Genomic DNA, 25,792 nt, shown 5'->3' on the forward strand with positions numbered 1-25,792 from the left:
ACACTTTTTAATTTTTGTTTGTTGTTACAAAAATTGCCATTGTAGATATTGTAGAGTTATTGTCAGGTTTGTGCAATACCATGCTCGTTGTTGAGTTTGAGGGTGTCCATATTGTTTATCTAACTGGACAGTGGTCTTAGTAGTGCATTTAAACTGCTGTTGATAGGCTGTGGATTGAATTGTAGCGCCCCCACCTGTTCAACCAGTGCAGCATGTTTTAGGAAATATTTGACCACCATGCACACCAAGTTGCATGGACGTTAAGTTATGTTTTTGTTTTCACTTTTATCATCACTGATACTATTACTACTTTTCTAGAAATTACGTTGAAGTTTGCAGTTTCTTTGGCCGTACATACAGTTTTATAATTTATGTCTTAGGTTATGTTACTATTGTTTTAAATGTTGTCATTGTCTCTAATGTTCCATTTCTTAATGCTGCAGTGTTTATACTGCTGAGATGTATTCAAAGACAAATTTCCACTAAGGTGGACAAGTTATATTAAAGTATATTGTATTGAATTTTGTATAAAGCCTACAGAAGGGAGAGATTCCCACCCATCTTCATCTCCAGTGCTCCCATGTCTGCCAGAGACCCTGATTATTTTCTAGGGATGCCAGCTGAGGATAATTTTACTATTGGATATGCACTACATACATACACTGAGAGGCAACAGTGTGTGGGACCAGCCTCTGATTGGGCTGATATCCACTACAAGAAACAATAGGCCTTTATCGCCACAGTCATTTTGACATGCCGTGGCAGGAAAAGCAAAGGTGTAATTAATAACCTTAATAACGGTTGCATTCAGTCAGGTGTTCTAGCTCCAGGGTCCTGGTATTGTGCACGCTGGCTCTTGGGCAAGGCTTACTGAGACACCTGTGCTTTCCCTACTCTGACAAGTTATAGTGTTTGCTGTGGAAAAGGACTTTTAGAATTAAATACCTCTCTGGTCAACCTTTTTTTTCTTTCTTTGTTCCCTTGTTTCTTTCTATAAGTTTACCTTTTAATTACTTATTTATTTTATTAATTAATGAATCCAAATAGTCAGATCCTTTACTTAAGTAAAAATACTAATACCACACTGAAAATACTCCACTAAAAGTAATAATCTTTCATTCAAAACCTTACTTAAGTAAAAGTATGTAAGTATTATCAGCAAAATGTACTTTAAGTATCAAAAGTAAAAGTACTCATTATGCAGTAAAATGGTCCCTGTCAGTGTTTTACTATTATATATGATTTTGGATTAATATTATTGCTGCATTAATGTGTAGGTTGTATTTTACTGCTGTAGATGTTTAAAATTGACTTTAACTGCTTTATATACTGTTGGGTAGTTTAATCTACAGCAATGCATCATGGTCTATCAGATCATCATGTCTGTGGCGTCGCAGTCCCGTGAGAACCAGGTATCTCTAAAAAGTCAATTTTTCATGAGCTCAGAAAAACAGCCGTTTTCAGCTTTGTGACGATGCATGTTTCCAGCTAATCCAAGGGGGGTTTAAATAGTTTATTTATCTTAAGAAGTAGGAGAATTTTCTCAACCCATAAAGGAAACACTTAATCCTTCAGTTTATCAGAAAAATTCAAATTCAAAATGACCAAATTTGGAGAAACATGGTTTTCACTGGACAGGAAGTGTATGAAAAACTGTAATCTAAAAAGTAACTAGTAACAACAGCTGTCAGACAAATGTAGCGGAGTAAAAAGTACAATATTGGCCTCTGAGATGTGGTGGAGTAGAAGTATAAAGTAGCATAGAATGGAAATACTCAAGTAAAGTACAAGTACCTCGAATCTGTACTAAAGTACAGTACCTGAGTAAATGTACTTTGTTACATTCCACCACTGAATGAATCTCTTTCCCATATCCACAATATTACACTGCTGAATACTACTTCTAAATGATACAAGTTAATATCTCATCATACTTGTATGCTCTACACAGACAGACAGACAGACAGTCTACAACAGCCCTTCCTCTGGTCTGTAGGTGACTGTGCCCTGGTCTCTCGATGTGAGCGCTGCCACCTGGTGGTCAGATGTGGCAACAGCGTTTGCTCTGTTTGCATTAGCACAGTTGAAGATGGCGACTGGAGTCCTTCACAGAGTCAGCGGTGGCCTGGGTCGGGCTAAAAGCAGGGCCCAGTCGGCCGCACAGCTCGTCGTTTTGACCAGGTGGGGCAGTTATCAGTGTGCTTGTTCAGTAGTCATGTTTGTAGTGTTTGTAGTTAGCTGTTGTGTATTTCTTAGTTGGTTTCCGTGGTGGCGACGATGAGTTTGGGCAAGCTAGCCCGTTAACTGCTAGCCAGTCCTCAGTGGCCTTCAGCTTGAACTTACATGAAAGCTACACTTTTTAAAATAGTTTTTTTCCGGGATATTAAAGATTAAAGCTGCGTGTATTTGCTGGTGAAGTTGATAGAATACAAGTTTCTGTCATCCTTTGTTGTTAAGCATCTCAAATGTTCAAGGTCAATTTATTGTAAAACGTGATGTGTCTGCTTGTGTCTCACAAATAACATGTATTTCTGATAGATGCAGTAAGCCATGCACTGTTAGATACTGTGACCTGCTGTATTGTAAGGTATCACATACATTATTACCACAATCTGTATACTATATGCATCGGAGGTACTGACATGTCGAGCCCAGTCTGTATTTTGACTGGTATAGTAAAATTTTGCCTCACAACAACAGCTGTAAACCTGAAATCAAGCGTATTATATTTTCTATCAATGAAGCACGTCTGCTCATATAAAGATAATACGTTTATGTGAATGCAAATCTAATCAGGATTGGAGATTATGAAGCCAGTCTTGCCATACATTCATACTGGCCATAAAATAATGGGAATTTCTCATCCGTCCAGTTGTTGTTCATCATGACTCATCTGTGTTTGCAGGGGGTTTGCAACATCAAGCAGCAGAAACAGACAGGACAGCTGGTTTAAGTCGCTGTTTGTGAGGAAAGTTGATCCCAGGAAAGATGCACACTCCAACCTACTGACCAAAAATGAGGAAAGCAACCTGTACAAGATTCAGTGTAAGTTCAAAATTTCTGTATTTAAAAAATAAACCGTTTATACGGCGGTAATGATGAGATTGTTTTTAAAGTGCGGCTCTCTTTTCAGTCCATAATGTCAAGCCAGAGTGCCTGGATGCATACAACAAACTCTGGTGAGTGTTGTTTCTTATTATTGTCTAAGTCTAGCGACGACAGTAGTAGTAGTAGTAGTATGAGACCGGGACAACCTAGTACACTGTTGTGCCGTGCTGAGTAAAAATAATTAGGAGTAATCTATTCCTGTGAGGTGATTGACAAGCTGGCATGACTTCAGCCCTTCACAGGCCATCTTTGCGCATACCAAAGATGACTGGAGGCCATCTACTTGTAGACTAATTTGGGACTTGCAACAGTTGAGAGGAGACACGTGACCAGAAAACACGTGATTGTTATTTGGATTTTGTTGTTTAAAAGCAAATCTCGCCTTTAGGTGAGAATCAAATGCACCTGTTGGTTATACTGTATTTCAGTATTTGGTTCAATTTGGTGTTTCTCATTCATCACAGTGAGGATGTTTTGCCCTCCATCCATGCCGATAAGTACTACCCCTGTGAGCTGGTGGGCACCTGGAATACCTGGTATGGAGAACAAGACCAGGCTGGTAGGATTTACTAATATCAACAAACAAGACATCTGCAGTGTAACATATCTGTGGTCTGCGCAGTTTGTAATCCAGCAGGCATGTTATACTGCATATCCACACTCATGCTAGGATACCACCAGAAAAATACTTGGTAAATAATCAGTGATATACCTTCAGTTTGTTCTATGGCAGATAAAACTTATGTATGTATCTTGTCAAAATTATTTTTAAACCTAGTGAAGCTACACTACTACCTTTTTATATGAGCATTCCTGTTTTCCAGGGTCAGTATTTCTTATTCTTCTCATTCCACAACTGCATTATGTTGCATTAATTGTTGTCCAGTAGCCCGATGCAATACCGAATTATTGGCTTGATAGTACTGTTGAGGAAAATCATCCAAGTCGAGTTCAGAGGTTTGCTGTAGTGGTGTGAGTTTATTGAAGCTTGCCGGCTAACAGGTGAACTTATAGGCACAGAGCGGATCTGAGCCGGTGAGCTGACCCCGAGCAAATGAAATGGAAGCACGTTTATGCAGAAAACCAAAGCAGTGTTTAGGCAGTCTGTAAATAATGGTCATCAAAGGGTAAGGGGAGGCAGTGAGCAGACAGAATGCAATTACAAATGGAAACAAAAGGCAGGAAAGAGGGTATTTGCATTCAGACTTACAGGAGGCAAACAGTTTATAGGATCAAAAGGATTAGAAGGGGGCAGGATGGACATACAGTTGGCATATGACAAGATCAAGGGGCCAAACCAGGCTGGAAGTTGCTCTCAGACGTCACTTGATTACCAGATTACTGTGCTGTCCAAATGTGTATTTCTTCATCAGTACTTGAACAAACAGAGTCACCCATTAAGTCAGATATCCATGAAAAATAATTCAGTGGCATTAACAATTTGCCTAAAATAACCTGTACAGACTAATGAACAGTTCTTGTGAATTTCATGTGGTCTTACCAGCTAATGATCTTCAATTATCCAGATGTAGTTTGTTAACCTTTTTCAAATCTATTGGAAAAATACGGCATTTTCACAAAGACGTATACAGTTCAGGAAATTCCTGCCCTGTATTGATCCAACCCTCTCACAATGGGAGAAGAATTATGTCAAAGATTATAAGTCTTAGGGCTGGAAAAATGTTTTTATCATATTATTTAAAGGACCTGTATGTCACATTTAGGAGGAGCTACTGGCAGAAATGGAATATAATATATTAAGTATATTTTCATTAGTGTATAATCACCTGAAATCAGAAATACTTTATTGATCCCCGAGGGGAAACTCTTTTGTTACAGCTGCTCACTATCACGTCGATGCACACAGGAATAGAAGAAGAAAATAAGAAGCGTTGTGTTTTCGTTACCTTACAATAAGCCGTTTTTATCTACTGAGGGAGCAGGTCCCCTTCCACGGAGCCATGTTGCACCGCCATGTTTCTACAGTAGCCCAGAACGGACAAAGCAATCACTGGCTCTAGATTGGGCCTTTCACGTTTTTCGCGGGTTTCGTGGCCACCATAGTTTTTCCTACACACTTGGAAGGGGAGGGTGAGACGAACGGTATTCACATGGTTGCAAACTGCAATTTCAGCACTAGATGCCACTAAATCCTACGCACTTGGACCTTTAATGACCCTGCTTTGAATCAGTTGACCTTTCTGTAGTTTGTGTGATTTTGCATATATGATATATTTTTTCCCCTTTTCCCAGTTCATCTGTGGCGTTACAGAGGTGGATACCCGGCTCTAACAGAGGTGATGAACAAGCTCAAGCAGAACCAGGTAAAGACGCATCTTGTTGTATCACCCCTGTTTAATGCTTTAGTAGCGTGCTAATAACACAGTATTGCCATCAGTTGAAGTAAAGCTTATTGATTGGTGTCTGTCTATTGGCAGGACTTCACAGCGTACAGGAAGGAGCGGGGTAAGATGCTGATGTCTCGCAGAAACCAGCTCCTCCTGGAGTTCAGCTTCTGGAACGAGCCCGTTCCCAGAGAGGGCCCCAACATCTATGAGCTCAGGTCCTACCAGCTCAGGGTGAGTAACAGACCAGAGAGTGTGTAATGATGAATCATTAGTAGTGCTATAGATGGTTGTGATTGAGTGAGTTTGAAAGTGTGAGCCCAGCCCAACCTAATGCCCGACTTGGCCCATACCTCTGCTTTGCCAAACGTAATCAGTACTTTAACCAACAATCCAAACATTTATTAAACTCTAATGGGTGTAACAGCTTATATAGAGTTAATCGACTTTTTTTAAAGTCAGGTTCGTCTTATTTATATAGCCCAAAATCACCTCAAGGGGCTTTACAATCAGTACAGCATACAACACCCTCAATCTTTCGACCCTTGGTTTTGATAAGGAAAAACTCCCAAAAAACCCTTTTAACGGGGGGGAGAAACCTCAGGCAGAGCAACAGAGGAGTGATCCCTCCTCCAAGGACAGACATGCAATACCGTAGCTGTTGTGTTTGTACAGAGTAGACCCAAAAAAACAATATTCTGCAAGACTGCTTTTTAACAAAAAAGCATTGTGTTGGTTAATCTGGAGAACAGGACCTCAGCCCAACTGAGCATAAGGGAATCATAACAGATAACAGCATAACCTGTTTCCTGACATATTGTTTATTGTTTAATGTAGAACCAACTTTTTAATTATGATATAAATGAGAACGCTAATAACCAGTATGTTTTATAAATGTTTGTGAAACTTTGTGAACTTCTGAGCAGCTCCACTGCAGCAGCTGGGGGGGTTTCAGGGCTGTAGGTCGCCTCCACAGCTGTTGTTGCAGAAAGGGACAGTGTTACTCTTTCACTTTTCCTAGCTCACGTTTTCCCATTTAAACTCCCAGTCACATGCTTTGCTTCTGTGACTTCTAAATTACCTCCGTCCTCACAAAACTACTGTAAGACATATAATGACCTTGTGTCTTCAGCATTCTGGATGAGAGTGGTGCTCAAACAGTCACCATTTGTGCTATTTTTTTTCCACTGGGTCACTCTGTAAACAATTTGTATCTACTTATGGACTCATAGAAGAAATTGGCAATCCAGTGGCGCATGACTTTACCTGTATCAATGGTTAAATTAAAAGCAGTCTTAATCCTACATAATGCTCACTACACATCATGCCAGCTCCTGCAGATTAAGTGGTTCTTTCTCATCTGACAGCCAAAACTGTCTCTAGATCAGTGCTCCCTGTGACACGTGATGAATGCAAGCTATTATCCCTCATCACAGGCTGAAATTACATCGTAGACAGCAGGGCGTTTGTTGTCTTAAGCACCAGAGAATGATTGAAGAAGTCTTCAGGGTGTAGTTGTTATTGCAGCTTATCTTCACAATGACAAAATACCTGCGTTACGTCTTTACCATTTATTTGTGTTAATGCATTTACTCTGGAAAGAAGACGAAAGTGTGATTATCAATCTGTTATTCGGACAGCTCTGAATTATATATGTTTTATTGTAATAAAGAATATTGTGTTTTCTTTCTTCCAGCCAGGAACCATGATCGAGTGGGGTAATTACTGGTAAGGCAGCCTGAATTAATTTGATTCACTGAACTGTAGTTACAGAACAGTTGCACTACATGAAACCTTCCTCATCACGCTGTCATTAATAAGAGCTATTCCACTGAGAGGCACTATTTTGAAGCGGTACTGTCATGCTCTCAAGCCAAGATTCAAATTCAAAGTGGATTATTATGTACACTACAAATGTGTGTACATAATAGTTCAGTATAATGACATTACCCTTACCCATTAGCCGTAAGGGTCAACATTTGTGCAATGCAGTTGATTGCAGTTGATTTAAACAAAGACATTAGCTTTCTGCACATGCCTCGTAGTGGATTTCAGGGTTAGTCTTTGTACTTGTCTGACCAGTTCTTTTTTGTTTTCAGTTTCTAAGTCCACTGGATTACATAAAACAACTTGTTTTGCAACTTTGCCAGCGATGTTGGATGTACAAGACGACTCCAGTGTTACTGAAATGTCGTTACACTGTCAAATCTTCTTTATCCAATACATAGTAGTGTTAGTCCAGTAACATTTGTGGTAATTCCTAACTGCCATGTGCATGATTTTATATGTAAACAACACTTGAATATCATCCAGGCGTTTCTGCTTTGAGGCTTCACATTTCCCTTCTTTCTAATAAAAGCAGACATGATTTAAATAATCATGTTTGATGAAAAGACCATGCTAGGACAAGGTAATTTTTTTCCTAAAGCTACTATTTCTTTTCTTATGTTTGCGTTTATGCTTCCTTTAACCAGCCTTTATTTGAACAAACCTCTATAGTCATGCAGATTATGCCAGCAAAGCAATTTAAAGCAATTTCAATACAATTTGTGTAGTTGAAGGCTTAAACGTCTTCTTCAAGTTACAACAACATGAAGAACCGAAGCTTTATAGTTTTGTATCCAGACAGTGATTATGATTTGAATAAGCGCATGTTTGCTTTGGGGGAAAACATGATGGATTTAAAACGTTCAACTGATTTCACAAGGACTTGGCCAGAGTAAACATTCATAAACATGTATACAGTAAGTAATGGCGTCACATCTTATGGTTGGATGTGATGTGGTAATGGATAATCACAGCTATGGAAGACTATTGTCTCGCTTACGTTAACAAAACAGACTAAATCCAATTGTGTAAATTAGAAACAGTCCAGAATAAATTCAAAGATGATGTTGAACTCCTTGTTTGAAGACTGGTCAAATATCTCTGTGTGCAGGCCTGGTCTTGTTATGCCAGATGAAGCCTTGGTGTTTTTTGGCCTGTGTTGTGACAATAGTTGTTCGTGTCTGCAGGGCCAGGGCCATTGGATACCGCCAGCACAACAGAGAAGCTGTGGGAGGGTTTTTCTCACAGATCGGCAACCTCTATATGGTTCATCACCTCTGGGGTATGAACCAGCTTTATGCAAAAATACATACTGACAGTGTCACCAAGTAGATAATCATGCTAGTGCTGAAATCATCAGTTGTTCCACAGAAAATCAACCAACAGTTTGATAATCAAAGTCGTTTACGAAGCAAAAATTTGCTGTTTCCAGCTTCTATTTCTAATTAGTTTTGTTGCTTTTCTCTGTCCTATATTATTGTAAATATATTTGAGTTTTGGACTTTTGTTTGGACGAAACAAGCCATTTGAAGTTGTCACCTTGAGCTCTGGCAAAGTTTTCTGTATAGACTCAAAGCTGCACTAATTGATATTTTTATTTATATATTTTACAAACAATGGATCAAATGACAACGTGTAATTTGAACTGGGTCACTTGTAGTGAATAACCCACATAACATATAATCACCCAACTTTGCAGTTCCTCTCAGCTCTACACAGCGTTTTAGTTTCTTCAGCTCTTTGTTTTGATTTTCTGGACCACACCTTTGTTTTCACTCCCATTTGGAGTTAGTTAGTTATTATAACTTCAATTGAATAATGATTAATCAATAATAAAAATAATTACTTGCAGCCTTAAATCAGGCAAAACAGCTACCGACTTTTAGTGCAGTGACTCCATGTACTATAAGCAGTGCTATAATGTGTTTGATTTGTTGATTGCAGCTTACAAAGATCTTCAGTCCAGAGAAGACACGAGGAATGGCGCCTGGCAGCAGGAGGGCTGGGACGAGGTGGTGTATTACACAGGTGAGCAAAAAAAATCTTTTCTAAACACAAAAACTCAGAACTGTGAGACTGAAAACTTTCCCTTCACTTACCACTTTTTTTTAGGGCTTTACCTAATTTGTCCTGAGTAATAACATATTGAACTTTTAGAACTTGCTGAACTGATATTAAAAGGACTTTAAACTATGAGGACACACTATATCAGCTCTAAATCTTTCGTTTCACCTTTCCCCAGTTCCTCTCATTCAGCATATGGATTCCAGGATTATGATCCCGACAAAGGCTTCCCCGCTGCAATGAAATGAGACGCGAGCTGGAAGCTGAAGTGGTACCCTTTTGAATGTTACAGCCATCCAGAGCATCACTATCATGGTCATGGTATCAGTGCTGCCAAACAACATCCCTTCTCTGATCTTCTTTGCTTTATTACTTCAAGATATCACTAGGACAGAGGAGGTATAAATGTTCGACCATGTATCTGCAATTAAAATAGTCCAAACCACTTAGAGCCCCTGACGACACACAACTTCTTTTTTTGTTTGGTTCTGGAGCAGGATGAGTCAATTTGGCCAATTTAAAGCTCCTGATGGTTGTTATGTCCAACGTCTGGTGCCACATTAAAACTGGTCCATGAAGAGAGCTCATCTCTAAGTTTAGAACCAACCAAAGTTACTTGAAAAGACGAGCAGCTGTGTGGTGTGCAAGTGTGAGGACAGATGTGGAAAACAGTACTGCTGAAGCTCACTGCACAATGCAGTAGCTATTTATTTATTTAATGTAAATTTGGAATATGTTTTAAGTGTGCTGAGAAGTGGCATTTTGATGTAAGCCATGCTATTGCTGAGTGAAGTGAGAGAAAGCCTCTATATTCATGAAAACGATAAAGTATGACATGATGTAAAATGTAAATCTCAATTTTATTTTTGATTGGAGTTCTATTATAATTTTTTTTTTTTTTTGCAAAAATTCCTTCCATTTGCTTTTTCTGGACGTTCCTAGGTTCCTTGTCATGGTGATGTTGATGTTTCATGGTGCTGTGTTTGTAACTATGGCTTCTACTTTTCTCCTGTGAAGACAGCATGCCTGGTTTTAAAACGTTTTTATCCAATATGTTTTAATGGGGCATAAGTATCATGTATGATAAATCTTATCAGTGGCTGAGTTAATCTGGCACTGAGTGGGCAGTCATGCTGCTGCATATTGTAATATCAGATTTTATTGTTAAAGGAAGCATGTTTATCTTTTTGTTCCTCAGTTCATAGGGGACAGTGTAGAGCGAAGGACAAGAATGCCAACACAGATTAAAGCAGTTCAAACAACATCTTTGACAGCATGTTCTTATATTTAATGCTGATGTTCTCTATACGACTGAAGTCAACACACTCATTAACATGTCTGTTTACAGCTCTTAGTACCCATACAGAATTAAAACATTTCTATTGCACATGCCATAATATGCAGGAGTTGTATTAGCTTACCTAAAGGTTTTAATGCAAAAAGTGCAAAAACACAAAAATATTCTTCTTAACCTCCACATAGACAGTGTTTGGTTATTATTTTAGTATCTTCTAGTATAAAAATCAATAGGGCAACATTCCCATGATTTAAAGGTAAAATTGGTCTCACTAATGTAAACATCTTCATTCATTATAAAAGATCTATTGAATGCTGAAGTAAAAATGCACTGGATAAAATCAGAGGCACACCCTTAGGTGCAAATATAAAATGTTAAAATTAGTAACAGTACTCTTTTAGCATCTTTAAATCTTTTCCAGTTCCTTTAGCAGCTCCCCAAAACTTGTCACGTACCACGAAGACCTCTCCTTAACCTGCGGCCTGATGACATTGCCACCAAATCCAATGAAAGCACTCTGAGGAAGAAAGAGATAGTACTGTAATCACACTGTAGCTCCAATATGCTTTCAAGAATACATATTAACCACCTATCAGACATGCAGATGTGTGCACATGAAGCTGAAAACTGGAGAGTTTTAAGCAGCACAACGTGACCACTTACAGCAGGAGGGCATGCCTCTAGATCAGTGGCTCCATCTCCAATCATCACCACAGTCTTGAAGCCGTATTGTTCCTTCAGCATGCTGATGACCTTTCCTTTTCCACCACTCTCGGCCGTGGGCTGACTCTCATCAAAACCAGCATACTCTCCTGGAAAACATACAAATATAATTTCATTTAGAAATGTAGAGCGACGCCTTACAACAAGCTGACGGGAGCTTTGTGACACTTTACATGAAGGAAAATATTTTAGTCAGATTATAAATAAGATCTGAGAGACTGCTTTGAACAAAACTAACAATTTTTTATATATCAGGTAGAGGATTCAAGCCTTGTCAATCCACCCTTAAGGTTGATGCCTACTTATTTAAGACACACTTACAATGCTCCACAAACACTCTGCCTTAAGCTTTTACCATTGAAGTAGAACTTGAGCCGGTTGGCGTAGACATGATGCAGAGGAATGTTTAGCTGAGCGGCCACATGTTCAACGATGCAGCGGAAGCCACCTGAGATGAGGAACACCTTTATGTTGCGCTGGTGCAGATGCTCCACGAGCTCCCTGGATGAAGATAAATAGCCATTTATCAACACTCAAATTGGATGCAGTTTTTTGGGGGGTTTTTGTAGGCAGTAGTAAAATCTCATTTGGACCAACCATGGCTACGCAGTGCATAAACCAGTCACCTATGCATGTACACAAACGAGCAGAAAAGACTTGAAATGATAAATGCATGCATAGCATTAATGCTAGCACTCTCATATTTGGAAGACATTAGTCTTGTGCCTAATAAAAAAGTCTTTATAAACTTCCATTAAACTGTCTGCCATGTCATCAACTATGATAGTTAAATACACACAGTCAGCCCATTTATGCTCATAGTAAAATATGTGTTGGAAGGTTTGGAGCCTAAATCAACTGCCCCCCCCCCCCCCACACACACACACACACAACTGGTGTCCAATTGTTCTGTTGGACACCTATTAACAAGTAATATGGCTTTAAAGCAGAGGGTTGTGTACCATAAATGGTCAGTTTACGTGATTAATTCATGCATGTTAAATCTCCTGTGCATACTGGTATTTCTGTATTGAGTGGGATACAAGGTCCACTTCACTCACTCACCTGATACCTGGAGTCAGCTGAGGTGGGTGGTCTGTGATCAGTTTGTTCACTTGTTCTCTGGAGCATCGGATGATGGAAAGACGCTCAGTCAGGGCCGTTTTAAATGTCATTGAGCCGCCCATAGCATTGCGAGTCCTAAGATGTGAAAATAGCAAAAGATGACATTATATTTTACAGATGAAAAGTGTACTTTTCTTATTTAATGTGACGTTGACAGCATTTATTCACATACATTTCAGTGACTGCATCCCCCACACCACAAAACTTGGCAAGTTCATCTATGCCTTCTTCTTTGATAACTGTGCTGTCCACATCGAAACAGACAGCGTCTGCTCTCCGCAACAGTTCCTTTGTCTGTGAAAGTGTTGCCATCATGCTGGGGAAAGAAAAGTATGCATACAGTATGAGACACTCAAAAGCAACAGCAGCATTTCAAAAGGGCTTAAAACCCTGATCGGCATAGATTTCAGGCTACAGATGTCAGCCAATATTAGGAAGTCATCTGAGGGCAAATCTATTAGTCATGTGCAGGGTCCGGAGCTGAATTTGTTGTTTAAACGTGAGGTCTGTGATTTTTCCCAGCAGCTGCACGAGTTCATGGTTTAACTAAGCCCAGTATGCAGTGGATGTCTTCTATCCAGTGAAGCAGCAAATACATCCATTGACTGAAATACCTATGTGCAAACGTTTCTACAACGACGAAGCTCATCTCAAATAAACACGTGTCCCCGGACCGGTCGTGCGATCTAAAAATGTGTTACATAACTTAAAGTCTGCCTAAAGAAACCATATGAGAGGCCGTTAAAGACATCTTCTGCCTGTATTGCGTCACCCCCTGGCTCACTACAGAGGCCCGGAGGATGGCGAGCAAGACCCAAAACAAAAGTGAAAACGATGAAACTCGGTCAAACGAGCCCTTTCTGTAAAAATAGCTCACTGCTGTAAGCGACTGGCACGAATAAACGTTAGCTGGGTACGAGGGGATATTAACTGTCCGGTGCAGTGCACTTCGCTTGATTTGAGCGCTTCAAACACCCTCTGTTGTCGAGCGTGGGGAACTACTCGAGCTCAAACACCAGGCTAATGTCTCCGAAATAATATTACAAATGTACAAGTTGTGCTCTGGTACTTACTGGTAAGGGCAGCGTTGATAAAGCACTAACAGCAGCTTCAGCATTAGCCGACCCTTCACTGGGATCTCACCGATGAGGAAGACAAGCGCTGAATGGTGGACCAATCAGAGGGAAGCCGGGTGAGGGGCCGCCCACCACCCACTGGCTCAGTTCCATGACGAAATCAACGGTCGACTCAACTGACGGCTAACTTATGCTAAATACAGTGGAATGTGCTTTAGTGGGTTACATTTCATTAGTTGTCCTTATAGTAACTGTATTAAAGAAGGTTTACTGATGTTAAAGCAGAAGTTTCAGCTCCAACTATGGGGCTTATTGATTCAGCGAGGACTGGCTCAAATAGTAGCTGCCGCTGACTGACATCTGCAGCATCTGCCGCTGTTTGTGGCAGCTGCTAGTGAGGTGCCGAAGTTTCTAGTTTATGAATGTTAACAGTCGTTTATGTAGTATTAGATTCGTTAGAGTGGCATTTCCGTGACGCGATTCTTTCATTAATTTGCAAGGCTTTCTTGATTAATCTTGTCAATATTTCTAAAGGTGAACTATTTGGTGTTCTTTATTGATGTTTTTAAATAAGGTGTTCACAAGTCATTCTACAATGTTATTCAAAAATATCGGTTTTCAAATGGGAAAGTTAATGAATCCCGCGTGTCAAATTCACTGAAGTCAAAGTGATATGTTTAGGTAGTGTGAAATATATCTGTAGATATGATGCTCATGTACACAAGTCTGACCTAAGTCTTCTGTCAGAAAAAAACTGCAGCAATCCAGGAGTTCAGTCAACAGTCTTTAATAATGTTCCACAGGAGAAAAGGCAGATGTGTACATTGAATCCTGTATCCAGTATTAATAGACAGCTGATTATCAATTTGTAAAGTTGTGGTTATTTGAAGGAACATAAGCAAACAACATATATAATTAGTGCAAACTGCTGAATAATCCAGGAAATAACCACAGTAACAGCACCTCTGCTGGAAACAGTCGGCTACACAGTATTATAAACAGTACTCCAAATGTCCACAAGAGGTCTCTCTTGACCGCAACAATGTATCTGCAGCACATGTGTAATACTGCTGTGCTTACTTAATTAAAATGCTATTACTTCTCAGAATTTAAAGCATGATCACATTAGGGGATCTATATTCATGCTATTCCCTTTAGTTTTTCTATCTTCACATTATGTTTGGTATTTTCAGACCCTGATCTGCAGAACAGTAGCAGGTCTAGGTCTGCAGCGCCGTCTGCAGGTAGCCTACATTAGCTGTGCAAAATGACGGCGTGAGAGGCTTTAGGCCTTGCAGCTGTTAGGAGGAGTATTTACTGTTACGATGAAACAGAAGCTTTATTTATGTGTTATAGGACAATAAAGTCAGATTGTGCTCCCAGTTAACTGCATGTAAAATAAATTGTTTGTCATCAGTGACTGCAATCTTACTTTCCAATTGCAAATAACCCATTTCAGTTTTATTGACTATCGTAAAATAATACGGTGTAGTCCCTCATTCGTCCAGGAGTGTTCTATCGTAGAAAAGGTTTCAGTCGTAGTCATCTGGACACTGTTTTCAGAATCAAGACGTTTCGGCTCCCATCCGGAAGTCATTTTCAATTGTGAAAAAATGGGATGGGAACTAGAAATTTAAGCTACTCTGTGTTACATAAACCCTGCCCTCAGGAAGGAATCTGCCTGAGTATCTGTTAATAGCTAGTTTCACCTGAAACTGACCTAATAGTTTCCAAGATGGCCCAGTAATCAGTAATCAGGCCTATTGTTTTCTGGCTGCATCTACTTCATCACTGTTAAGTACCTGATTAGCATGTGATTGGCGTGACCAAGGTGATAATACACTATGATAGACTTTGGGCAGATTGAATCTCAGACCACCATTTCTGTTCAAAGAGGAGTTCTCTTTTTTAACAAAAATGGCTTCCTTGATGCCCCGTTCAAACCAACTCTTCTCTCTACTTAGAATCTTCCCCTCGCTGTCTCCAAATGTGTGGTTTGTAGCTTTTTATCATAAAGTAGGCTTGGGTTTCCTTGAGACAGGATGTCATTGGTATTTTCTCAGTTAAATAGCATTCTAACATTCTGAAGAGCAATGTTTAAAAAAAGACTTGTTACTCCCCTAATTGCTGAGATGCATGTGCATTCATTTTGACTAGTATAGGGCTCAAACTAACAACTCTTTCCATGACAAATTATTCTTATTTTAATCGAGCACCCATTCTCATATGTCAAACTCCTTATTATTTACTTATTTACCAAAAGTCTAAAAATCCTTAGGGTGTGAATTTACAGTGCTGTGATTGAGAAATAAGGAGCAAATCTGAAAATCTGAAACCAGAAAAAGTGTCTTCACTCTTTACATGAATTCAGTTAACTGACCATGACTCCATGGAAAGCAATATTGATATTGGGAGGATTAGTCTGTTCAAATAAGTAAATTGTACTGAAAGTGGAGCAACTATCAAAACTGTGATTTACAATTTAGCGCTTCTCTGGTTAACCAGTTAAATGGTTACTTTTTAGCAGCACTTTCAAGTAGGTGTCCTCCAAGGTTACAAGTGGTACATAATCATGCTGCTGCTACAGTTTCAACTAGAGCAAGCACAAGAGCACACACCAGTTGTGAAGTCTCTTTGGCTTCCAGTTAGTCTGAGTTTGTATATTTTAAGATTTTAATATCTGTCTTTAAGTCATGCACTTTTCATCGGGCTTAATGGTTGATATGCTGCCAAAATATGTTTCTTGTAGAGAGATCCACAGACTTACTGCTCACTGCCAACACATCTGACCAGCCAACCAGGAACCTGCCTTCTGCTTATTTGGACTCAAAGTCTTTAATGTAATCTCTCTGGATCTGAAGACAGAAACATCAATTCAAACAGAGAAAGACTTTCAAACTTGTTTTTTTTTTTAAGAATTATAATCCATAATATATATGACTCCCACTGTAGTAAGAGAACTTGTTAACTAAAATATTATCACTTAATGGTTTTAATTGTGACTCTTCTTTTAATGTTGGTTTCACTGTCATGTTGTATTCACTTTTAGTTATTATTTTAGTTGTTATTTTACTGTCAAAGACTCTAACTTTCTATTGGTACTGGTTTTGTTTTACTATGCATGTCAACCAGCACCCATTTGCTGATGTTTGCTGATGTCAATATGCATCTGCTGAGCTACTGAATAATACTACTAATAAGTTTCTCAAGTGTTTCAAAACTCCTGGATATAGCTAAATATCCTCACAGATAGTGCAACACCAGTGACGAAATACAGCAATGAGCAGCTAGTGACTTATTTACCAGAGCAGCACATACAGAAGAAACGCCAGCAACAGAAGGAGGGTTTTTTTTAGCAAGCGCTGGCTTCATTCTTCACATTTTTACAAGTTTCTGTAGCCAATGCAGAAGTAAGAAAGTAAAATAAACTTTTCTTTCACTTGCTAGTTTTGCTCTCAGCATTCAGATTAGAATGTGCCCATATACTGTTTTGTTAATGCTGTGAAATCAATACGCACAATACAGACAGATGATGAAACAGTGTGGTGGCTGCAATTTGGCGATCTCCTACAGTATGTTCACCACAATGCAGCAGTCACAGGAAACGGTGATATGGCTTTAAAGCAGAGGGTTGTGTACCATAAATGGTCAGTTTACGTGATTAATTCATGCATGTTAAATCTCCTGTGCATACTGGTATTTCTGTATTGAGTGGGATACAAGGTCCACTTCACTCACTCACCTGATACCTGGAGTCAGCTGAGGTGGGTGGTCTGTGATCAGTTTGTTCACTTGTTCTCTGGAGCATCGGATGATGGAAAGACGCTCAGTCAGGGCCGTTTTAAATGTCATTGAGCCGCCCATAGCATTGCGAGTCCTAAGATGTGAAAATAGCAAAAGATGACATTATATTTTACAGATGAAAAGTGTACTTTTCTTATTTAATGTGACGTTGACAGCATTTATTCACATACATTTCAGTGACTGCATCCCCCACACCACAAAACTTGGCAAGTTCATCTATGCCTTCTTCTTTGATAACTGTGCTGTCCACATCGAAACAGACAGCGTCTGCTCTCCGCAACAGTTCCTTTGTCTGTGAAAGTGTTGCCATCATGCTGGGGAAAGAAAAGTATGCATACAGTATGAGACACTCAAAAGCAACAGCAGCATTTCAAAAGGGCTTAAAACCCTGATCGGCATAGATTTCAGGCTACAGATGTCAGCCAATATTAGGAAGTCATCTGAGGGCAAATCTATTAGTCATGTGCAGGGTCCGGAGCTGAATTTGTTGTTTAAACGTGAGGTCTGTGATTTTTCCCAGCAGCTGCACGAGTTCATGGTTTAACTAAGCCCAGTATGCAGTGGATGTCTTCTATCCAGTGAAGCAGCAAATACATCCATTGACTGAAATACCTATGTGCAAACGTTTCTACAACGACGAAGCTCATCTCAAATAAACACGTGTCCCCGGACCGGTCGTGCGATCTAAAAATGTGTTACATAACTTAAAGTCTGCCTAAAGAAACCATATGAGAGGCCGTTAAAGACATCTTCTGCCTGTATTGCGTCACCCCCTGGCTCACTACAGAGGCCCGGAGGATGGCGAGCAAGACCCAAAACAAAAGTGAAAACGATGAAACTCGGTCAAACGAGCCCTTTCTGTAAAAATAGCTCACTGCTGTAAGCGACTGGCACGAATAAACGTTAGCTGGGTACGAGGGGATATTAACTGTCCGGTGCAGTGCACTTCGCTTGATTTGAGCGCTTCAAACACCCTCTGTTGTCGAGCGTGGGGAACTACTCGAGCTCAAACACCAGGCTAATGTCTCCGAAATAATATTACAAATGTACAAGTTGTGCTCTGGTACTTACTGGTAAGGGCAGCGTTGATAAAGCACTAACAGCAGCTTCAGCATTAGCCGACCCTTCACTGGGATCTCACCGATGAGGAAGACAAGCGCTGAATGGTGGACCAATCAGAGGGAAGCCGGGTGAGGGGCCGCCCACCACCCACTGGCTCAGTTCCATGACGAAATCAACGGTCGACTCAACTGACGGCTAACTTATGCTAAATACAGTGGAATGTGCTTTAGTGGGTTACATTTCATTAGTTGTCCTTATAGTAACTGTATTAAAGAAGGTTTACTGATGTTAAAGCAGAAGTTTCAGCTCCAACTATGGGGCTTATTGATTCAGCGAGGACTGGCTCAAATAGTAGCTGCCGCTGACCTGCAGCATCTGCCGCTGTTTGTGGCAGCTGCTAGTGAGGTGCCGAAGTTTCTAGTTTATGAATGTTAACAGTCGTTTATGTAGTATTAGATTCGTTAGAGTGGCATTTCCGTGACGCGATTCTTTCATTAATTTGCAAGGCTTTCTTGATTAATCTTGTCAATATTTCTAAAGGTGAACTATTTGGTGTTCTTTATTGATGTTTTTAAATAAGGTGTTCACAAGTCATTCTACAATGTTATTCAAAAATATCGGTTTTCAAATGGGAAAGTTAATGAATCCCGCGTGTCAAATTCACTGAAGTCAAAGTGATATGTTTAGGTAGTGTGAAATATATCTGTAGATATGATGCTCATGTACACAAGTCTGACCTAAGTCTTCTGTCAGAAAAAAACTGCAGCAATCCAGGAGTTCAGTCAACAGTCTTTAATAATGTTCCACAGGAGAAAAGGCAGATGTGTACATTGAATCCTGTATCCAGTATTAATAGACAGCTGATTATCAATTTGTAAAGTTGTGGTTATTTGAAGGAACATAAGCAAACAACATATATAATTAGTGCAAACTGCTGAATAATCCAGGAAATAACCACAGTAACAGCACCTCTGCTGGAAACAGTCGGCTACACAGTATTATAAACAGTACTCCAAATGTCCACAAGAGGTCTCTCTTGACCGCAACAATGTATCTGCAGCACATGTGTAATACTGCTGTGCTTACTTAATTAAAATGCTATTACTTCTCAGAATTTAAAGCATGATCACATTAGGGGATCTATATTCATGCTATTCCCTTTAGTTTTTCTATCTTCACATTATGTTTGGTATTTTCAGACCCTGATCTGCAGAACAGTAGCAGGTCTAGGTCTGCAGCGCCGTCTGCAGGTAGCCTACATTAGCTGTGCAAAATGACGGCGTGAGAGGCTTTAGGCCTTGCAGCTGTTAGGAGGAGTATTTACTGTTACGATGAAACAGAAGCTTTATTTATGTGTTATAGGACAATAAAGTCAGATTGTGCTCCCAGTTAACTGCATGTAAAATAAATTGTTTGTCATCAGTGACTGCAATCTTACTTTCCAATTGCAAATAACCCATTTCAGTTTTATTGACTATCGTAAAATAATACGGTGTAGTCCCTCATTCGTCCAGGAGTGTTCTATCGTAGAAAAGGTTTCAGTCGTAGTCATCTGGACACTGTTTTCAGAATCAAGACGTTTCGGCTCCCATCCGGAAGTCATTTTCAATTGTGAAAAAATGGGATGGGAACTAGAAATTTAAGCTACTCTGTGTTACATAAACCCTGCCCTCAGGAAGGAATCTGCCTGAGTATCTGTTAATAGCTAGTTTCACCTGAAACTGACCTAATAGTTTCAAGATGGCCCAGTAATCAGTAATCAGGCCTATTGTTTTCTGGCTGCATCTACTTCATCACTGTTAAGTACCTGATTAGCATGTGATTGGCGTGACCAAGGTGATAATACACTATGATAGACTTTGGGCAGATTGAATCTCAGACCACCATTTCTGTTCAAAGAGGAGTTCTCTTTTTTAACAAAAATGGCTTCCTTGATGCCCCGTTCAAACCAACTCTTCTCTCTACTTAGAATCTTCCCCTCGCTGTCTCCAAATGTGTGGTTTGTAGCTTTTTATCATAAAGTAGGCTTGGGTTTCCTTGAGACAGGATGTCATTGGTATTTTCTCAGTTAAATAGCATTCTAACATTCTGAAGAGCAATGTTTAAAAAAAGACTTGTTACTCCCCTAATTGCTGAGATGCATGTGCATTCATTTTGACTAGTATAGGGCTCAAACTAACAACTCTTTCCATGACAAATTATTCTTATTTTAATCGAGCACCCATTCTCATATGTCAAACTCCTTATTATTTACTTATTTACCAAAAGTCTAAAAATCCTTAGGGTGTGAATTTACAGTGCTGTGATTGAGAAATAAGGAGCAAATCTGAAAATCTGAAACCAGAAAAAGTGTCTTCACTCTTTACATGAATTCAGTTAACTGACCATGACTCCATGGAAAGCAATATTGATATTGGGAGGATTAGTCTGTTCAAATAAGTAAATTGTACTGAAAGTGGAGCAACTATCAAAACTGTGATTTACAATTTAGCGCTTCTCTGGTTAACCAGTTAAATGGTTACTTTTTTAGCAGCACTTTCAAGTAGGTGTCCTCCAAGGTTACAAGTGGTACATAATCATGCTGCTGCTACAGTTTCAACTAGAGCAAGCACAAGAGCACACACCAGTTGTGAAGTCTCTTTGGCTTCCAGTTAGTCTGAGTTTGTATATTTTAAGATTTTAATATCTGTCTTTAAGTCATGCACTTTTCATCGGGCTTAATGGTTGATATGCTGCCAAAATATGTTTCTTGTAGAGAGATCCACAGACTTACTGCTCACTGCCAACACATCTGACCAGCCAACCAGGAACCTGCCTTCTGCTTATTTGGACTCAAAGTCTTTAATGTAATCTCTCTGGATCTGAAGACAGAAACATCAATTCAAACAGAGAAAGACTTTCAAACTTGTTTTTTTTTTTTTAAGAATTATAATCCATAATATATATGACTCCCACTGTAGTAAGAGAACTTGTTAACTAAAATATTATCACTTAATGGTTTTAATTGTGACTCTTCTTTTAATGTTGGTTTCACTGTCATGTTGTATTCACTTTTAGTTATTATTTTAGTTGTTATTTTACTGTCAAAGACTCTAACTTTCTATTGGTACTGGTTTTGTTTTACTATGCATGTCAACCAGCACCCATTTGCTGATGTTTGCTGATGTCAATATGCATCTGCTGAGCTACTGAATAATACTACTAATAAGTTTCTCAAGTGTTTCAAAAACTCCTGGATATAGCTAAATATCCTCACAGATAGTGCAACACCAGTGACGAAATACAGCAATGAGCAGCTAGTGACTTATTTACCAGAGCAGCACATACAGAAGAAACGCCAGCAACAGAAGGAGGGTTTTTTTTAGCAAGCGCTGGCTTCATTCTTCACATTTTTACAAGTTTCTGTAGCCAATGCAGAAGTAAGAAAGTAAAATAAACTTTTCTTTCACTTGCTAGTTTTGCTCTCAGCATTCAGATTAGAATGTGCCCATATACTGTTTTGTTAATGCTGTGAAATCAATACGCACAATACAGACAGATGATGAAACAGTGTGGTGGCTGCAATTTGGCGATCTCCTACAGTATGTTCACCACAATGCAGCAGTCACAGGAAACGGATGTCACTATCTCAGCTCACTTGTGTCTGTACTTTGTACGTGATTCATCACCACTTCACAATCGTGCACATGCAACCACATCGACAATCAGACATGACATATTACCTCTTTCTTTTCTTTTTTCTTTTTGGTCTACTCTGTATTGTGTGTGTGTGTGTGTGTTTCAGCCAGAGACACACACATATGCTGGTATGTAATTTATATATATATATATATATATATATATATATATATATATATATATATATATATATATATATATATACACACACACTACACCTAGAAACACATCTTTTGACCAATTTTCACAATAAATAGGAGATCAAGTCTAGCTTACTCATAAAGGGTGCATGCAAGGCTATGTGGAGAAGTCAATATATATATTTATATATTAAAAAGAATATATATTATTATATATCATATAATAATAAAATATAATTTTCATGGACTACAGCCAGTTTAATGTATTGTTGTATTATATAGTTGTACAAAATTCTAACGTTATATAGTACATCCATATTAGTGAAAGTATTCAGTCATGTGAGGAGAAGCGCTCAAAAGCTTAACTATCAAGTACCCTGTAGGTCAACAGCACCGGTGGCGGTCGTTGTTAACCCCGACCGATCCGGTAAGGAAGTCATTGTCACGATTCGCATTTTTTATTTGGCATGTGTTTTACGTCGGATGCCCTTCCTGACACAACCCTCTGCATTTATCCAGACTTGGGACTGACACTGGCTTGTGCCCCCTTGCGGTTGTATTAAAGGAAATACAGTATAATCTAATTCTTATATAATCATGTTTATTTATGGAAATGCTCATATTGGAGTAGATGCTAAGCAATTAGCAGGAATATAAAAAAGCAGCAAGTAGAGCTGACTGGAATAGCCCATTGATATAATAGGGTTGAGATGCATTGGTGGCAGAATCAGTGAGATAATTAAAATGGTTTCAAAGCACTGAAAGGAAAGTAGGGATCCTACAAAAAAAAGTACTCTGGTTTTAATGAAGAAACATGCTAATGGCAGATATTATTTTTATTATCTAGGTCCACCCTCCAGTCCAGAAGGTGGCGGTAATGCACGTAAAGCTGTTTTCAACACACAGGGCTAGAAGAAGAAGAAGAAGAAGAAGGAAACTGAGAAGAATGAATGATAGAGCACAGGGGAGAGAATTGTTGGGTTTTTTAATGGGTACTGGGCTTTATTATAGGATCTAAAGGTAGGGTTTTTTGTTTGTTTGTTTTTTTGTTTCTTTCCTTCCTCCCTAAATCCCTGGGAAATTGTAGATTATGGTTTACTGACTGATCCACAGAACAGAAGGTGGCGGTAATGCACCATTAAGCTGTTTGCCAACCGCCGTTAAAGAAGAAGAAGAAGAAGAAGAAGAAGAAGAAGAAGAAGAAGAAGAAGAAGAAGACGAAGACGGAAACGGAAACGGGGAAGAGTTGCGCTAGCTGCTCACTGATCGATGCTAATACTCCACGTTGAAGTCGGTGGGGGAGAGCAGTGCATTGATCCTTGTGTATATAAAATGCCGCTCTCAGTCGCCCACGTTTGCTATAATGAAAATTTGAGGCCGCGACTCAGCACAGGTACGTTTTACTAGCTCGATTCAGGCTGAATGTCTGTGGTTGACATCAGGTTTGGGATATGGACGTGGAAAGCATGTGGTGCACGTGGTGGCACCTGTAAGCCTGTTGGAAATCGTCGTTTAGTTAAATAGTAATTTAACTGAGCTTTTGCGCTATAACACAACCACACGAATACACTTAGTCGCATAGATCGTGATTTGTATGGCCAAGGTGTTTTGGTCTACAGCTGTAATCAAGCTTCTGTGAACTGAGATAGGTCCAGTGTGTTACATTGTGCAACAACTTGCTTAGTATATTAAAATAATCTACTTTGGTGTGTATGAAATATATAGAATTATGCTCAGGGTGACGTTAACATGCTGGTGTACCTCTGTTTTGTGATCATGGCACAGGATACATTGGAGGAGATGGCCTCACGTGACTCAGCATGGAGGCGCTCCCATCCTGAGACACACAGACCTCCATGTGGCAGAGGTGAGGAGGGACAGATACAGTTTCTGATTATAATGGAAGTTACAAGTGAAACACTGGGAAAGTGTGCCAATTCCTTGTCAAGCCAGCAAAATGAATGGCACTGCAAAGGCACATATCGATCATATCTTCCTCTGTCAGGGTCTCAATCACAGAATGTGGTGGAGTACATTCACACGTTACATATCCAAATGAATAATCATCACAGGTAGAGGAATAAATCTCACCTAATGTTGTATCTCATACTTCACTGACTTAAACTGTTGAGCCAAAACAACCCTTGAAATGGTTTGTAATGTCAAACTCTGCCCACAGATCTCTTTAGCTGCACTGTGACTTTGAGTTGGATTTTTATGTTTTCACACGAAAAACAAGCACTTATCAGCCCAAAAACCTAGCCAAACTTACATTAGTCAACCTCTAAACACTCAGAAATACCTGCTTTCTGTGATGTAACACAGAGAGGTAACTCGTACTTTATAATAATATGTATTTAAATGCATGGCAGAATTCTGTATTACTCTTGAAATAGTAAATACAATCAGACACCATGCTAAATTACTGTTTTCACTCACTGACTCAAGCACAGGATAAGAGCGCTAACCATGTGCCTCATTCTTATGTCAGAGTGAGTACAGAAACACGTGGCTAGCTTAAATATGACACTTTGCATAGGATTATATCTTACAAGGCTGCAACTAATACTTTCATTATTGATTTATCATACATATTAATTTGGATAAGTCCACTTTATAAACAATTAAACAGAATCTTTGAATTTATGAAGCTGTAACCACAATGTGTGATATGTACTTGATAAATTACCAGAAGCATTGTTGTTCAGCACTACAATCTTAATCCCTTTTGAAACTAATTTCTTGTTTGAATGAGAACACATCGGCTCAATGTTAACATCAGCAGACAAATTAATCTCATAGCCTCTATTATGCTGTTTTTTGTTTTTTGGTTCCAGCATTTGTGGAAATGCGTATTCATGGAGAAGTGCAGTAATGCAGGCTCAGCTGCTGGTCGTCCCACACTGGCCCAAAGAAACAGGGCTGCTACGACTGACCTCCAGACTGAGAAGAGAGGCCTGAGGACGGTATGTTTGTACACACTGTTACGCAGTGACTTATCACAATTATTATTATTCAAAGCACTGAAAAAGCTCCCAGTGATGCATGGCAGAATTCTGTTCCAGCTGCTCTGTGGTGGATACAGTCAGACACCATGCAAAGCCTCGTCTCATTTCTGCTAAATGACTGGATGAGTGCTGCCCTCAGCCTCATCCAACTGTACAGGAATGAGTACAAAGATGCACTTGGACCTCGAAGATGCTGCTCTGCCAGCATTCCTGTTGGTTTTATACACTCTTTTTTTTTTCCCCCCTTCCTTTTTTATACTAAATTCTGCAGGTCAACCAGTGGCTGCTTCTGAAGCAGGAACATGAGAAAAATAATCAGCTCCTTCACTCATGGTAAGAACATGACAGTGAAAAGTCAAAATAACAATTATCACACTCTGTGACATGTTTTACTCTAAGGACATTGTTTGTTCTACCCACAGCTCCACAGTGGAAAGCAGTCACCATCTGCCCTTCAATGATTGTTTGTACTTGAAAGATGTTGTGGATGTGAATGTGCCTCACTCTTCTGTTTATAATAAACCTGTAACTGTTC

General features: G+C 39.4%; 2 protein-coding genes, 1 long non-coding RNA gene and 2 other non-coding genes across 8 annotated transcripts; 4 read left to right on the forward strand and 1 right to left on the reverse strand.

The window, feature by feature from the left end:
* The first annotated feature begins 1,980 nt into the window (after positions 1 to 1,980).
* Positions 1,981 to 10,608, forward strand: LOC122878819 (protein NipSnap homolog 2-like). The gene is made up of 10 exons (XM_044202230.1): positions 1,981 to 2,181; positions 2,906 to 3,045; positions 3,134 to 3,179; positions 3,573 to 3,667; positions 5,362 to 5,432; positions 5,547 to 5,687; positions 7,150 to 7,181; positions 8,468 to 8,562; positions 9,225 to 9,308; positions 9,523 to 10,608. The coding sequence occupies exons 1-10, from the start codon at positions 2,090 to 2,092 to the stop codon at positions 9,585 to 9,587; spliced, it is 861 nt and encodes a 286-aa protein (XP_044058165.1). The 5' UTR covers positions 1,981 to 2,089; the 3' UTR covers positions 9,588 to 10,608.
* A 2-nt stretch (positions 10,609 to 10,610) lies between these two features.
* Positions 10,611 to 18,599, reverse strand: psph (phosphoserine phosphatase). 4 transcript variants are annotated; one of them, XM_044202226.1, is made up of 8 exons: positions 18,441 to 18,599; positions 17,540 to 17,683; positions 17,308 to 17,442; positions 12,662 to 12,805; positions 12,430 to 12,564; positions 11,720 to 11,865; positions 11,305 to 11,453; positions 10,611 to 11,158 (listed from the first exon to the last, which is right to left on the reverse strand). In XM_044202226.1, exons 1-8 carry the CDS (start codon positions 18,482 to 18,484, stop codon positions 11,048 to 11,050), a joined length of 1,008 nt encoding a protein of 335 aa, XP_044058161.1. In that variant the 5' UTR covers positions 18,485 to 18,599; the 3' UTR covers positions 10,611 to 11,047. The 4 variants fall into 4 exon arrangements, with proteins under 4 accessions (XP_044058161.1, XP_044058162.1, XP_044058163.1 ...); XM_044202227.1 differs by lacking the exon at positions 18,441 to 18,599 and adding an exon at positions 17,982 to 18,215; XM_044202228.1 differs by lacking the exons at positions 17,308 to 17,442; positions 17,540 to 17,683; positions 18,441 to 18,599 and adding an exon at positions 13,563 to 13,721.
* Positions 18,600 to 23,314: 4,715 nt separating this feature from the next.
* LOC122878822 lies at positions 23,315 to 25,791 on the forward strand. The gene is made up of 5 exons (XR_006378541.1): positions 23,315 to 23,642; positions 24,035 to 24,116; positions 25,087 to 25,215; positions 25,529 to 25,590; positions 25,680 to 25,791. It is a non-coding gene; the product is annotated as an uncharacterized LOC122878822 (long non-coding RNA).
* LOC122879726 lies at positions 24,613 to 24,753 on the forward strand. The gene has a single exon (XR_006378779.1). It is a non-coding gene; the product is annotated as a small nucleolar RNA SNORA15 (small nucleolar RNA).
* Positions 25,293 to 25,428, forward strand: LOC122879727. The gene has a single exon (XR_006378780.1). It is a non-coding gene; the product is annotated as a small nucleolar RNA SNORA15 (small nucleolar RNA).
* Position 25,792: the final 1 nt, after the last annotated feature.

This window comes from Siniperca chuatsi, linkage group LG7, assembly GCF_020085105.1.
Source record: "Siniperca chuatsi isolate FFG_IHB_CAS linkage group LG7, ASM2008510v1, whole genome shotgun sequence".
In the NCBI taxonomy this organism is placed as follows: domain Eukaryota; kingdom Metazoa; phylum Chordata; class Actinopteri; order Centrarchiformes; family Sinipercidae; genus Siniperca; species Siniperca chuatsi.